Consider the following 14,925-nt stretch of genomic DNA (forward strand, 5'->3'; position numbering starts at 1 on the left):
TGCGTCTGCGCGCTGGTGCATTGCGCAGCCGCGGCCGGAGCTCGACCCGGAAGCAGTCGCGCGGCCGGATGGCGTAGCTGCCCGGAGCCGGTGGGTGCGAGCGTGGAGTTTTTCCCCGGTGTGTGTTCTGAGACTGAGGGCTGGCTGGGTGGCGAGGTCTGTGGGGATGGCCGGTCCACCCCGAGCCCACAACGCTGGTTTCTGAAGATGTGCCCTTTCCCTTAGAGTGTGGCGGAGCATGCCGGGAAGCTGAGGCCGGAGGGTTTCCAGGAGTTCGAGGCCAGGCTAGCCAGCATAGTGAGCCCGTGAACAGAAAGCAGTGGCAGAAACTGCCCCTCGCCCAGTCTTTTGGAAAGCGTTTATGGACGCGCTCCCCGGGTCGAGACTCGCTTGTAAGATGCAGGCGCTGCAGTGTGCTGCCTCCCTCCGGCAGTTGACTTAACCTGAATCCCAGCCTCTGCTGCTTTGTGGGAGCATTTTTTTTTTCTTTTTTAAATCAGGTAAAGAAGATTCTGCTCACTGAGGACCGATAGAGATGCATCTGTACTGGTACTCGGCCGGAGTTTGTTCCTACGCAGGAGCCTGAAGGACTAGACTAGGGAACAGTTGTTCCGGAGCTGCCAGGGGCTTCCCTGCTGGCGCAGGAACCCCTCCTGGCGACCTTGAGTGCTGGGGGAGGAGGCAGTTGTCCCTCCGGTCTGCTCTAATGAAAAGCCCCACAAGACCCCTTAGGGCAAGCGCCAGACAGCAGCAGAGTTGGAAGGAGCACGTGGCTTTTTTGTTTTGTTTTGTTTTTGAGACAAGCTCTCCCTATGTAACCCTGGCTGGCCCAGAACTCAAGAGATGCCTGTCTGGCTTCGAGTGCTGGGATTAAAAGCATATGCCACCACACACAGCAGGGACACTTTTTTTTCTCCTGTGACTGGCATGTAATTAAGTGAAAAAGAAAATGTAATGTGCGTTGTCAAGTGACAAAATAATCCAGTTTCTAAACATTTTCCACATGAAAAGCGAAGTAGATCACAAATATATCTAATGAAGCGTAACTGTGTAGCAGAAACAGTAATGCCCCCGTGGGATTTAATATCCTCCAGCAAAATGGAAATGAAATGCTTAGAATTAAGTTAGTTAACTGTAAGTACTATGAACCAGGTTGAAGGATAAGTGTTGGGTAAGCGTATGCCATGCTTCCAGTGATTATCCTATGAAAGAACAACACAAGAAATGGAACTGTTTCTCAAGTGCTTCTCTCTCTCTCTCTCTCTCTCTCTCTCTCTCTCTCTCTCTCTCAGACAGGCTTTCACATCTCTCTGGCTACCTGACTGGCCTTGGACTTGCTGTGCAATAAAGGATGACCTTGAATTTCTGATCTTTCTACTCTCCTGGGTGCTGAGAACACGGGTAAGTGTTGGCCTGGCATACCTGGTTCGTGTGGCTCTAGGGATCAATCCAGCGCTTTGTGCATGCTAGACTGACAAGCATTCTACTAATGGAACTATATCCCCCTTCCCAGGATGCTTTTTTTTTCTCAATGGAGATATTGTGACATGTTTCTAATCCCAGCTACACAATAAATTCAATCAGTACAGAAGATGCCTGGCAATACCTTTTGTGGACAGTAGCCAGGAACTCAGCATCCTGGATAGCAGCCGTGAACTGACTATTATGTAAAACCCTTCACACTGTCAGTCCGTTCTCCTTGTTTGTGAAAGCCCTGCTGTATAGCCTTAAAGTAAATGGCTGTCAGGCTTCAGGCCCAGTTGAGGCACTGTTAGAAGGGAAGAGAGCACACTCTTCTAGGCTCCCTCTGCAGTGTGCTCTGGGTAGACCCCGCCCACTAAGACTGTCTATGATGGCAGTGTCCTGAGCTTTGTTGCCTGGTATAGCCCTTGTGGCCTGTGGCACTGAAGAACTGGAATCTTACATTTTATTTACTCTTTTTGTGAGAGTTCATGCTCATGCATGTGAATGTGCCATTGTACACACATGTGCACCTGTGTGGGCAGGAGGACATCAGGTATCCTGCTCTGTCATTCTCTGCCTTGTTCTCTTGAGATCGGGTTTCTCCCTGAGTCTGAAGCTAGCCAGGCAGCCCCTTGAATCGTCCTATTCCAGGCTCCCTGTCATGCATGTGGATTATGGGTACATCCACCCCAGCTTTGTAAACAAACGAATACCAACTCAAGTCCTTATGCTTACCCCGCAAGGGTTCTTGTTTACTGCGTCATCTCCCCAGCCCCGTTTTATTTAATTTTAACTTTGCCAGTCCCAGGTGGCTAGTAGACACTGGATGAGACGGTGCAGAAATAGCATTAGGAACACAATTAGAGGCTGAACAGCAACGGGAAGAAGACTGACTTTATTCCTTGGCAGGGACCCACATCACTCAGAGTCTGCACACAGATTGAGAATTTGGAAAGGAGTGGGCTGTGGTGGTACACGTTTGGTCTCAGTGCTTGGCGGCAAAGGCAAGCAGTTCTCTATGAATTCCAAGCCAGCGAGGGCTATATGGTGAGACCTCGTCCCCAAACCAAACCAGCACACCAACGCAGGCCCGAGTCCAGGTGGCTTTGCAGCTGCTCCTGACCTTTGGGTTTGGCTCTGCCAGTGCTGGGATGGTGGACAGCCTGTGCCTTGCAGATTTAGCTGCTAGTGGCCAGCAGGTGCCCACAGCAGATTCGGGAATTTTGCTTTTCCCCTTAACCTATGTGTTCCTACTCCACCCCACCCCTCTCATCCACTACCTTAGGACCTCGGTAAGTTACATTCCTGCTCTTTGCTTTAGTATCTTTCTCTGTAAAATGGGGATGATAATAAAATAAATTGCTTTATAGAATTTTTTTTTTTTTGGTTTTTCGAGACAGGGTTTCTCTGTGGTTTTGGAGCCTGTCCTGGAACTAGCTCTTGTAGACCAGGCTGGTCTCAAACTCACAGAGATCCGCCTGCCTCTGCCTCCCAAGTGCTGGGATTAAAGACGTGCGCCACCACCGCCCGGCGCTTTATAGAATTTTTAAGTAGACAGAATGAGTTAATCCCTGGAAACCACTTTAAAAAAAAAAAGGCAGAATTCTGCAAGTGGTACACTAGGAGACTCTAGTATTTGGTTGCCGGTTGCTTGGTTTAGTTTGATTGGTGGATTGGTTTTTAAAGCTGGGTCTCAGGTATCTCAGGCTGACCTCATACTATGTAACTGAGGCTGGTTAAGCCGCCTGACATGGGTGCTGGGAACCGAGTCTGGGTCCGTACAAGAGCGGTGCACGTTCTTAGTCACTGAGCCATCCCTTGCCCCACAACATCCTCATTCTTTGACCACTGGAGCATCCGAAAGTGCCAGTCTGCAGGTGTGAGCATGGGCATCCCTGCCTCCCCCTAAGTCCCGGGTACCATTCATGCTTTCACATAAAGTATGGCATGCTTAGGCCTAGCCACTCGTCCCTTCTGTTTGCTGAGACCCAGCTGCAGAGGTGGCCTTGTGCTCTCACACCAGACCCTGCTGGTTACTGGCCTCTTATTTTACTTTCTGTGAAACCTGGGTTTTGGTTCTGGGCTACACTGACCTCACAGTGATCTAGTATGTGTAAATTTGGGGTTATTTCTTGATAGCATTTACCAGGAATCTACTACCATGTCTAAAATTTGGGACTATTGTTTCCTGGAAAATGCAATTTCTTGAGGAGATGTAGGGTTGTTTGTTGTTGTTTATTTGAATTTTTAAAGATATGTCCATTTGTTTGCCAGGCAATGGCAATGGTGGTGCACACCTTTAGTCTCAGCACTCAGGAGGCAGAAGCAGGCGGATCTCTGACAGTCAGGACTACACAGAGAATGCTGTCTTAGAAAACAATATTAAGAAATAATGTCCATTTGACACAAGGTATTGAGTGAGTCTCAGAGTCCCACATGTGAAGTGTATTCGTCACCTCTCTCTAAGTCTAGTCATTCCAGAGTAATTTACTTAAAACAATACTTTCCTGGACAGGGCTTGTAGCTCAGGGGTAGAGCATTTTCCTTGATATGTGGGCCTCGGGTTCAATCCCTGGCATTGGTAGAAATGAAAACAAAAACGAAAAACTTTTCAGAGGGCTCAGTGGTTAAAAGTATGTCTGTGCACTTCCCAAAAACTAGGGTTCCATTCCCAGGACACACCTGGCAGCTCACAACTGTCTGGAACTCCAATTCTAAAGGCTCCAAAAGCACTAGATACACATGTAATACATGCATGTACTGCACATGCATGTAGGCAGGACACCAACACTTATTAAATATGGTAATAATTTAATATTATGGTAATAATATGGTCTACAGAGTGAATTCCAGGACATCCGGGGATACACAGAGAAACCCTGTCTTGGGGGGGGGAGGCACTTTAATAGAAGGGTAAGAGGAGAAGGGTATCCCCATAAGTGGCAGCCCAGCATGGGAGAGGAGGGAATGGGCCATGAGGCTAGGCTGGTTACTGGACACATAAAGAAAAGCCATAAGGAGAAAGGAAGTCACCAAGACAGAAAGCTTTTGGTCAATGCTAGACTGCAGGAGTAGCCCTGTGTCTCAGTTGGAGTCTATAGCTACGAAGGGACACCATGGCAAGTGGATGTGTCTTAGACACCATGGCCGCTGCAACTGTTATAAAGGAAAACATTTAATGATTCCAGGTGGTTTACAGTTGCAAGGTTTAGTTCATTGTCCTCATGGTGGGAAGCATGGTGGCATGCAGGCTGACATGATCTGGAGAGGAGCCAAGAGCTCTGCGTCCAGATCAGCAGGCGGCAGGAAGAGTGAGCCACAGTCCGCCCCCAGTGACACTTCCTCCAACAAGGACACACCTCCCAATAGTGCTGCTCCCTATAAGCCTCTGGGGTCGTTTTTACTGAAGCCATCACACTCTGAACTTTAGTTTCCAGCAGGTGTATGCGTGTGTGTGTGCAGGCAGACGGGTGTAGACCTGACTAAAAGTGTAAGTGGAGTGTGAGGGAGAAGCCAGGTGCCTGTATACTCCCAGCTGTATCCATCAGAGGGGACAGCAGTGTCACACAGCCTCTAGATGCGTGTTCAGGGCTCCCAGAGGAGGCTGTCTGCAGGACTGTGCTGGAGGAAGACATGGCTGAGGCCGCTGTGGACATGGAAAGGTGCTGAGACCCATAGCACTCCAGGATGAACTTCTGCTGGCCCTACTGCCAATAGCTCGTGGATTGCCCTAGGAAGATGTGCCTGTATAAAACTAATAAAGTGGTGGTGGGTAAAGGAGCAGGAATCAGGATGCCTCCCTAGGTCCCTGCGACGTAGTAAGACAGAGGCCTTTGAACTGGAGTGTCCCTCCCTGTGGAGCCAGAGTATGGCCCAGCGTGCTGTGTATTCAGCAGCCCCGCTTTCCTGTGCCCACATGGTTTGTGCTGTCTTGGAAGCGTGCCTTTACATCCCTAGCTGCTTTTCCTGGTGCAGGGTGTGTGGTGGGAGTTGGTCCTCACCCTGGAGCTGCAGGAGCCCATGTAACCTCATTAGAGCAGAAGTCACTGGGGCTCGGTGGCTCTGGGTCAGATGCTGCCATCGCTCTCATCTCTCAGGAAATTGAAAGGATGGGAGCTGTGTCCCCAGGAGCAGAGGACCGAGACCACGAGATGCGTTCATTGTGCTCTCAGCAGGACAGAAGCACAGGGCACACCGTGCAGTGTGGGTTGGCCTGTCCTTGCCCAGTCTTTCCACTTTCAGGAGGCTGAGTCAACAGCCGTGTGACCTTCCCTAGGTCCCCAGCAAAGTGGCAAAGGTGACATTTGTCTGGGTGTGTGCTGCCGTTGTCCAGTGTTCTTGTGTTCCTGTTTAACAGAAGCTGCCCAAGAGCACAACACACTCTTCAATAACAATTCAACAAATGGCCATTTTTACTTTGGAGAAATTCTGACTTGAGGTTTAGATTCCCTTTTAATAATCTCAACAAGCAGGCACCTTACATTCTCCAGGGAGATTCACTCACCATTGTAAGAGATTCAATTATCTAAATCCTGCATGCACAGATCCTGGCCTGAGTGCAGATTGATGCGCATCACAAACCCCAGCTCAGTCCATCAGTTTTCTTGTTTTTCCTGATGCTATTCTGCCACGTGGATTCTGCCTCGTGCCAGGCCCTGCTCCAGCTCTTGCCAGAAGTTCATGTTTAACCCAAGTGTCTTACTGGATCCTTCTGACTTTTGTTAGGGCTATGATACCTACCAGACTTGTCTTGGCAAGGTCCTCTGCTGTGTTGGGTGTTTCAGAGTGGGCTGCATCGACGTGGGCTGCCCTCAAGCCCAGCCAGCTCCATGCACTGCAGGCATCTTCTCGACTGCTCTCTTTGGGCATTCAGGACCACGCTAAGCACCAGGAAGCCCCTGGAAAGAAGCCGCTGTCAGAGAAAAAACTGGTGAGTCTCAGCCTAGGGAAGACACATTTGAGTTCTCTCTCTCTCTCTCTCTCGTGTGTGTGTGTGTGGGTGTGTGTGTGTGTGTGTGTGTGTGTGTGTGTGTTTGTGTATACGTGCATGCACGCACATGTGCACACATCCCTGTGGAGGTCAGAGTAAAGGGTAGATCCCTTGGAGTTTGAGGCAGTTGTGCACTACCTGGTGTGGGTGCTGTGATCCAAACATGGCTCTCTGGAGAGCAGCAAGTACTCCTAACTTCTCAGCTGTCTCTGCAGCGCAGCCTTTGCATTCTTTATCCCACCATGACTTGCCCTCACGGTGCTACTGAGGGTTGCATGGAGCTCTTGAAGAGGGGCCTGTGTGCCAAACCCTTGCCAGCAACACAGCAGCCCAGGAGGAGTCATGGCCAAGTGGAGTTAGGACTGATTTGATTGGTTGGTTTAAGGTATTAGGGATAGAAGCCAGGCCTTTTGCATGCTAGGCAAGTAAATCCCTAAAACCTTATTTTAGTTTTTTGAGACTGGGACTCATGTCATCCAGGTGCCCTTTAACTCCCTGTGGAGCTGAGGATGACCTTAAACTCTGATCCTCCTGTCTCCATGTAGTGGCATTTCAGTTGTATTTTAATAAATAAAACAATCTGAAGACCCAAAAAGCAAAGCAGCCAGCCACTGGCTCTTATCTCGACCTCAGTCCAAAATGGCGATCCTGCCTCCAGGAATCTCAGAATGAGACTTTGTCTGAGAGCTGTTTCCTCCCATTTTATAATCCTCTCTAGTTCTGGGATTAAAGTCATGCACTGCCCAGTTTCTATGGTAACTAGTGTGGCTACTGGGATTAAAGGTGTGTGTCACTGCTGCTGGCTGTAAGGTTGTCCAGGGGAGCTGTTTTACACTCAGATCTTCAGACAAGCTTTACTTATTAAAATATAATTGAAATGCCACTACACTCCCTCGTGGGAGGATTCAGGCATGTGCCACCCTGCCCAGCTCTCCTGAAAGTGTTTTTACCTACATTTCCTTTATTTATTTGCAGTTAGGTGTCTTTGAGTATTCAAGTTCTGTTTTGAAGCTGGGGACTGGGTATATCTTTAGTTTAAGTTCTTTAAGGTTTATACTGAACAAGATGCTGTATAATGTATGTAGGTGCATGTGTGTGTGCAGGCGCTGTGTATATGAAGGCCAGAGGACATCTCTGTGTCATCCTCCGGAACACTGTCTACTTCCTTTGAGTCAGAGGCTCTCATGGGCCTGGAGCTCTCCAGTCTTGCTGTAGCGACTGGCTGGCCAGGGAGCTTCAGAGAGCCCCTGTCTCTGCTGTACAGACACATGCCACCACTCCAGCGCTCAAATTGCTTTGGGTTTTTTGGTTTTTGGGGGGGTTTTTTTGTTTGTTTGTTTTTTGTTTGTTTGTTTGTTTCTGTTTTCCTAGACAGGGTTTCTCTAGCTTTGGTGCCTGTCCTAGAACTAGATTTTGTAGATCAGGCTGGCCTCGAACTCCCAGAGATCCGCCTGCCCCTGCCTCCCAAGTGCTGGGATTAAAGGTGTGCGCCCCCACCCCTGGCCACACCTCCCGAGTGCTGGGATTAAAGGCTGCACCACCACCCCTGGCCACACCTCCCGAGTGCTGGGACTAAAGGTGTGCACCACCACCCCTGGCCACACCTCCCGAGTGCTGGGATTAAAGGCTGCACCACCACCCCTGGCCACACCTCCTGAGTGCTGGGATTAAAGGTGTGTACCACCACCCCTGGCCACACCTCCCGAGTGCTGGGACTAAAGGCTGCACCACCACCCCTGGCCACAGCAGCACTTTCATGTGGGTGCTGGGGATCAAACCCAGGCCGTTATGCTTGCATGGAGGCTCTTTACTGACTCTCCCCAGCCCTTAGAAAGTTTTTATTCTGTTTGCCAGAACCTTTGACTAAAGAAGTTACACATTAGGGCTCTCTCATTTCCCCCTAGTGGAGGGTCTCTAGGTGAGCAGCTGAGAAAAAGCCATGCTTCTTAGGGAAAAGAACTTTGGCAGGCAGGCTGAGGGACATAGCACCTAGATTTCCAGGGCTCTCTCCTCCTGGCCGCTCATGCTTGTTTTGAATCTTTCCTGGAGTTCAGCCTGTGCTTTTTCCTGTGAGGTGGAGTCTTTGTTGGCACGGCACAAACCCACATCTTTTCAAAGTAGCAGCTCATGGTTTTCCTTCTGCTGCCGAGGAATCCCAGGATGTTTCTTTTTGGAGACTTTTTATTTATTTTTGTGGTGCAAAGCATCAAATCCAGGACCTTAAATAGGAGAGAATGCTGTACTGCTGAGCTCTGCCAGGCTGAGCGTCCTTTTTCTTAAAAACAACCCAGTCCTGGTGACTGGTACAGTGGCTCTGTCGTCGTTACGAGCATTTATTATTCTTGCAGAGGACTTGGGTTCGGTTCCCAGCACCCACAGAGTAGCTCACAACTACCTGTAATTCTAGTTCCCAGGGATCTGGCACAGGCATTACACACACATGGTACCTATGCGTATAGTCTGGCACACACACATATACACATAAAATAAATAAATGTTCTAAAAATCCAGTGCTGGGAAGGAGGAGGGGCTCCAGCTGAAGGATGAGCTGGTGTGTACCCTGTGTGTGTGAGTGTTTTGCCAGCGTGTATGTATGTGTGCCACAAACATACCTGCTGTTTACAAAAATCAGAAGAGGGCTTTTGGCTGCCCTGGAATTGGAGTTACAGAGGTTTGTGAGCCATGTGGGTGTTGGGAATTGGAACCAGTTTCTCTGCAACAACAGCAAGTGCTCTTAACTGCTGCACAGTCTCTCCAGCCCAGCTGGCTAGTTCTTATTCTTTCACTGTATTGAGAGCCTAAAGAGAGTCCTCCTGAGAAGGGTCTCTCTCCCTTCCTGCATTTCATACACAAGCCCTCAGGTGCTACCTACCACTAGAGAGTCGTCTTTCCTCATAGCTAGAGCCTGGGCGCTGTCCAAGAACTCCACCTCATTCCTTCCTCAGCAGCAGCATTTTCCACTGGTAAAGACAGAGCTGGTGTTTTAACAGTGTAATTCTGCCTGAAAGAAGCTGGAAGGACACTTTGTTCAGGAAACGTTTCCTAAACAAGCTGTGCTCTCCAGGTTAGAATTTCTGAGTTCCCTTTTGAAGTGTGCATGCCATACCAGACACCCACTGTGTCGGCAGTGATTGGCTCACTCAGGTGCTGGTGACCTCTGGGAGCTGGGCCTCACCGGCGGCTTTGGAGAGCTCTGTGAGGGCCATGTTAGCATAGCTAGCCTCTGATGCTGGTAGAGGAGCTTGTACCAAGGGGGTACTCACGTGTATGGGTGTCTCTTGGAAAGGTTTCAGGGTTGCTGACATCGCTGGGTGCCTTATATTCTCTGTAGAAAAGACATTTTGTGGATCGCCGGAGAGTGCTGGTCCGTGGAGGAAACGGAGGCTCCGGCATAAGCTGTTTCCACAGTGAGCCCCGCAAGGAGTTCGGAGGCCCTGATGGCGGGGATGGAGGAAATGGTGGCCATATCATCCTGAGAGGCATGTGCCCTGGGAGCAGCTGGGGAGGAGACAACAAAATAGCCTCACTAGTGGTTGGAACATCCACTGTCTTATCTTGTCATGCATTTGCATTCACCCCTGATGCATAGATATCATTTTTATAAATTATATGGCTGCTCATCACCAGTGTACTAAGGCGAGTGACTTTGGATGATAGATAACATGTAACAGGGTCAGAAAGTGCAGCAGAGGGCCTGGGTTCTACTGCGCACATGCTTGCTGTGAATGCCCCGGGAGCTGGGCGCAGACATCTTTATAGTATAATGAAGTTTGCTGGTTTCTTTTATTTTTCTCATTTTGTGTGTATGGGTGTTACGCCTAAGTGTATGTCTGTGTGTCTACACATATGTGCCCACAGAGGCCACTGGATCTCCTGGATCCATGTCTGTGTGTCTACACATATGTGCCCACAGAGGCCATTGGATCTCCTGGATCCATGTCTGTGTGTCTACACATATGTGCCCACAGAGGCCATTGGATCTCCTGGATCCATGTCTGTGTGTCTACACATATGTGCCCCACAGAGGCCACTGGATCTCCTGGATCCATGTCTGTGTGTCTACACATATGTGCCCCACAGAGGCCATTGGATCTCCTGGATCCATGTCTGTGTGTCTACACATATGTGCCCACAGAGGCCACTGGATCTCCTGGATCCATGTCTGTGTGTCTACACATATGTGCCCACAGAGGCCACTGGATCTCCTGGATCCATGTCTGTGTGTCTACACATATGTGCCCCACAGAGGCCACTGGATCTCCTGGATCCAGTGTGAGCTGCCATTGGTGCTGAGAATCAAACCTGGATCCTCTGGAAGAGCAGCCAATGTTCCTAATCTCTGGCCCATCCCTTTAGCCCCTTAGGTGACTTTTTTGTTTTTGTTTTTTTAATTGCTGATAGTCATATTTGCTTCATATGGTGATGCCTTCCTGTTGCAAGTTTCGGGTCAGCCAGGGCTAATAGGATGCATAATAAAATTCTGTCTAAGAAAAGGTCATATTCTATTTTGGTTAGGATAATGGAGAGTGTAGGGAGCCAGCCATATGCCCAGGCCAGGGGAGGGCAAGGGTAATAAGTGTGAGGCTGCTGTTCTCTGCATGACAGCTGTGTTGGCTGTGTCTTAACACACAAGAAGATTCTGTTCTCATTCTAGTTGACCGGCAAGTGAAGTCCTTGTCCTCAGTCTTGTCCCGGTATCAAGGTTTCAGTGGAGAAGATGGTGGCAGCAAAAACTGCTCTGGACGAGGTGGTGCCATCCTCTACATCCAGGTGAGCTGAGGAGCTGGAATGGCCACTATTCTCTTAGGTCTTATCACTGAGTCCACGGATGACTACTGGCACCTGGGTAGGAGCAGAAGGCAGCCAGCAAGTGGACAGTGGTCTGTCGTAGGAGTCACACCCCATAGCCAGCAGCTGGACAGCCGTCTGTCATAGGAGTCACACCCCACACAGACTCCTTTTCACTGGTGTGCCATGTTGCTTCTGACCCTAAAGAGGAAGCCAAGAACATACCCCCTTCCAAGTCTGGATGAGGGTGGCATGCTCACACAGGGCTGGTTCCCTGGTGCTTTGTTGATTCTGACACTATAGAAACATTCAAAAGAGTCCCTTGTCTAGGCGGGTGTTTGCTGTTGTGACAGGGCCTCACTGTGTGGCCCAGGCTGCCTTTGAACTTGTAATCCTCCTGCCTCAGCCCCCGAGTGCTAGAGGCAAGTGTTGCCATGACAGTTTATTTATGCAGTATGAAGCACAAGACTAGGCCCGTAAAATCTCTTCAGGGCTGGGACGTTTCCTTTGTGGTAGTGACAAGGAGAGTAGTTAGCAGTGTCCCCTCCTCTTCCAGCTGGTACAGACCTTCATGATGATGATGCTTTTCAGGTTCCTGTGGGTACCTTGGTGAAAGAGGGAGGTGAGGTTGTGGCTGACCTGTCTCACCCAGGGGATGAGTACGTCGCTGCACTGGGGGGTGCAGGAGGAAAAGGAAATCGCTTTTTTCTGGCCAATGACAACCGTGCCCCTGTAACTTGCACCCCTGGACAACCGGGTCAGGAGCGGGTCCTCTACCTGGAGCTGAAGACAGTGGCGCATGCTGGGATGGTAGGTCCCTGACTGCCACACTCTGAGGTGGGGGGGTCCCTGCTGGTGGGGCAGCTGCTACCTGGAGAGGACAGCAGTTCTCATTCATCGCCTGTGTATGCTGCTGACAAGCAGGTGCCTGCACACTCCCCTTCCCAGCCCAGTCTCTCTCTGTGCCAGCCATGTCCCTCCATGAGGTCACATAGCACTTTTACTTTTTCTCTTCTAGGTTGGCTTCCCCAATGCTGGGAAATCATCTCTCCTTCGAGCCATTTCAAATGCAAAGCCTGCTGTGGCTTCCTACCCATTCACCACCTTGAACCCTCACGTGGGGATCGTTCACTATGAAGGCCACCAACAGGTAGCAGGTAGATCCTCCAAAACCCTGCCAGAGGATGGGTTTAAATGGCCCAGTGATTCAGGAGAGCAATTATGTAACCCCTGAATTTAGCTTCCCACTTAAAACGAGACATTGTTTTCCCTGATTGAAACAATTTTAATGAGTCTGTTCTCTGTCAGAATCAGCCCCTCCCCTCGCAGCCAGGAAATCTGATCTCTGTGGTTGGGAACTGTGATCTGGAGTCTGAGCCTGAGGAGAGGGCTGCCTCTCGCCTTCCTCGCTCTCTCTGTGGAGCTGGGCGGCATCCGTCATGCAGACAGCATGTGGTTTAAAAAGCCTTTCCTGTACCATTTTAAGAGGAAAACTTTTTTCCAGAAGATAATGTACCCATTAAAAATAGCAAGCCTGCTGGTAAGGTTATTTGTACAGCACTTTATATCTGCAAAGTGCACGATAGTGATTTGTATCCATAATCAAATTAGCCATAGAATGTAGGGAGCCATCTCCATTTTTGAACCATGTTTGAAGCCTGGGAGACAGGAATGTGTAAAGCTTGCTCATTAGATTGGTCCACTGTGCCTGTCACCCAGATATTCCAGAGCATGTTGCAGACCCGGGGGCTGCAGGGCCTTGATGTCGGTTGGCCTGCTGAGTCACCTGGGAGGATGAATGACTTCAGTTTCAAGTGTTCCTTGGAAGGACAGCTGTAGAACATGAGATCTGGGCCAGAAGGGGTCTCCCTGAGAGGAGCCTCCTGACCCCAAGGTTTTGAGTGGCATTGAGAAGCCAAACATGACCTTGGACCTGACGCTAAACTCTTTGCTCCCGCAGTGGCCGACATCCCGGGCATCATCCGAGGTGCACACCAGAACAAGGGCCTAGGGCTCAGCTTCCTCAGGCATATTGAGCGATGTCGCTTCTTCCTGTTTGTGGTAGATCTTTCCTTACCTGAGCCATGGACTCAGGTTGATGATTTAAAATATGAACTAGAGAAGTATGAAGAAGGCCTGTCTGAGAGGTCCCATGTGATCGTCGCAAATAAGATTGATATCCCGCAGGCCAGAGCTCACCTGCCCCAGCTCCAGGCCCGCCTCGGGCAGGAGGTCATCGCCTTGTCAGCACTGACTGGAGAGAACCTCGAGCAGCTGCTTCTGCACCTCAAGGCCCTGCACGATGCCCACATGGAGGCCGACTTGGAGCAGGGCCGCCAGCCTCTCAGGTGGTAGTGGGCCCAGGGCTGCATGCCCTGCCTGGGCCAGCATGGGGCAGGAGTGGCCGGCAGTCACAGGAAGCAAACGCAAGCGTGTTGTAAAATGTGGGCAGCTTTTAGCACCTGAGAGAAAGTACTTGCAAATATTTGAGTGTGTCAATGTCTTTGTTTTCCCACCAATTTCAGGCATACTCCTAAACTGCCCCTACCCTCTGGCCTAGGCTATAGAGTATTCTGTGCCACCTGGTACCTGGATGACTCCCAGTGCTTGGTGTGCCTGTCACCCTTGCTGCCTGCTTTGCTGAGGTTGACTCATTTGTGCTAATTAACACCTCATTAGTAGGAGGACAGTGCTGCTGGCTGAAGGTAGTAGCAAACACTGCTGCCAGGCAGCCTGGGCAAACGCAACAGCAGCAGAGCCATGGCTGGGCTTCTCATGCGTGGCAGCATTTGCGACAGAGCAGCCCTTGGTCTCCTTGTGGGGGTCCTGCAGAGCCCCGATGCTGGCTACTGGGCCAGCATGTCAGGAAGGCAGGGTGCCGTGGCCATACTTTGTTCCCCAGTGCCAGCTGACTGAGGAAAACAGCGAGGGCCAGCTCCTTCCCTGTTGTTCCCAGAACGCTGTGCTGAGCTCTGTGGGGGCTGGACACCAAGGCAGCCTTGAGCTTCACGACTGAATGCACCCAATATCCGACCAGGCACGCAGCCTCTGGCTGTGCATCCGTGATGCGCCAGCATGTTGTCAACCACGGGAGATGCGAACCTTGAATTTCTGACATTATTCCTGATAGGTAGCCTCAGCTCAGCGTGGTGTGTGAGAGAATGGCAGGGGACCTGTCCCTGGTGACAGGTACTGTCACCGCTCTGCCCTGCCCTGTGAGTCAACACGGGCCTATTTCCGCAGGAGGGACCTCTACTCCTCCAGGCACTGCACTTTGGAGAGTGACCCCAGGTGGTACAGACTAGGGACCACATTCCCAGAATGTTCCCCCAGGGAAGCCGATGCCCTAATGTGGCCCTTAGACGTACAATGAAGAGACAAATGGAAACAAAAAGGCCCATCTTTTGGGGGGACTCCTGCCCTAGAGTGAGGCTAGTCATGCTTCTGGCACACGGACAAGAGTCCCTCTGGATATTGGGGTGGGGCTGCTGCAGCAGCAATCCTGCCCTCAGCTTTCCTGAGCAATTCCGTTGTGATCTGCAGCTGGAACACGGGGTCCTTTTCCGCAAAGCTTTATTCTAATGTCTTATAATTTCAAAGGTCCTTGCGTTTGCGAGGCCAGGGCGGGTCTCATGTCTGTGGCTTTCTCTTTCAGGCCACCGAAAAGGGTTTTGTAGTCAGGC

At 50.4% G+C, this 14,925-nt stretch overlaps 1 protein-coding gene across 5 annotated transcripts; it reads left to right on the forward strand.

The window, feature by feature from the left end:
• The first annotated feature begins 34 nt into the window (after positions 1–34).
• Mtg2 (mitochondrial ribosome associated GTPase 2) lies at positions 35–13,727 on the forward strand. Of its 5 annotated transcripts, none has more exons than XM_075963297.1 (8): positions 35–90; positions 1,293–1,401; positions 6,190–6,394; positions 9,786–9,933; positions 11,109–11,224; positions 11,834–12,052; positions 12,261–12,399; positions 13,203–13,727. In XM_075963297.1, the coding sequence occupies exons 3-8, from the start codon at positions 6,194–6,196 to the stop codon at positions 13,595–13,597; spliced, it is 1,218 nt and encodes a 405-aa protein (XP_075819412.1). In that variant the 5' UTR covers positions 35–90; positions 1,293–1,401; positions 6,190–6,193; the 3' UTR covers positions 13,598–13,727. The 5 variants fall into 5 exon arrangements, with proteins under 5 accessions (XP_075819412.1, XP_075819409.1, XP_075819414.1 ...); XM_075963294.1 differs by having other exon boundaries at positions 41–118; XM_075963298.1 differs by having other exon boundaries at positions 45–90; positions 1,297–1,401.
• Positions 13,728–14,925: the final 1,198 nt, after the last annotated feature.

Source organism: Microtus pennsylvanicus, chromosome 2 (assembly GCF_037038515.1).
Source record: "Microtus pennsylvanicus isolate mMicPen1 chromosome 2, mMicPen1.hap1, whole genome shotgun sequence".
NCBI classification, from domain to species: domain Eukaryota; kingdom Metazoa; phylum Chordata; class Mammalia; order Rodentia; family Cricetidae; genus Microtus; species Microtus pennsylvanicus.

What these genes read in the sequence shown, in the direction of transcription:
- Mtg2 (XM_075963297.1), top strand. Translation starts at nt 6,194, where the DNA reads ATGATACCTACCAGACTTGTCTTGGCAAGGTCCTCTGCTGTGTTGGGT. An exon ending in CGCTGTCAGAGAAAAAACTG is followed by an intron (nt 6,395 to 9,785) that starts GTGAGTCTCAGC and finishes TATTCTCTGTAG; the next exon opens with AAAAGACATTTTGTGGATCG. An exon ending in CAGTGGCGCATGCTGGGATG is followed by an intron (nt 12,053 to 12,260) that starts GTAGGTCCCTGA and finishes TTTCTCTTCTAG; the next exon opens with GTTGGCTTCCCCAATGCTGG.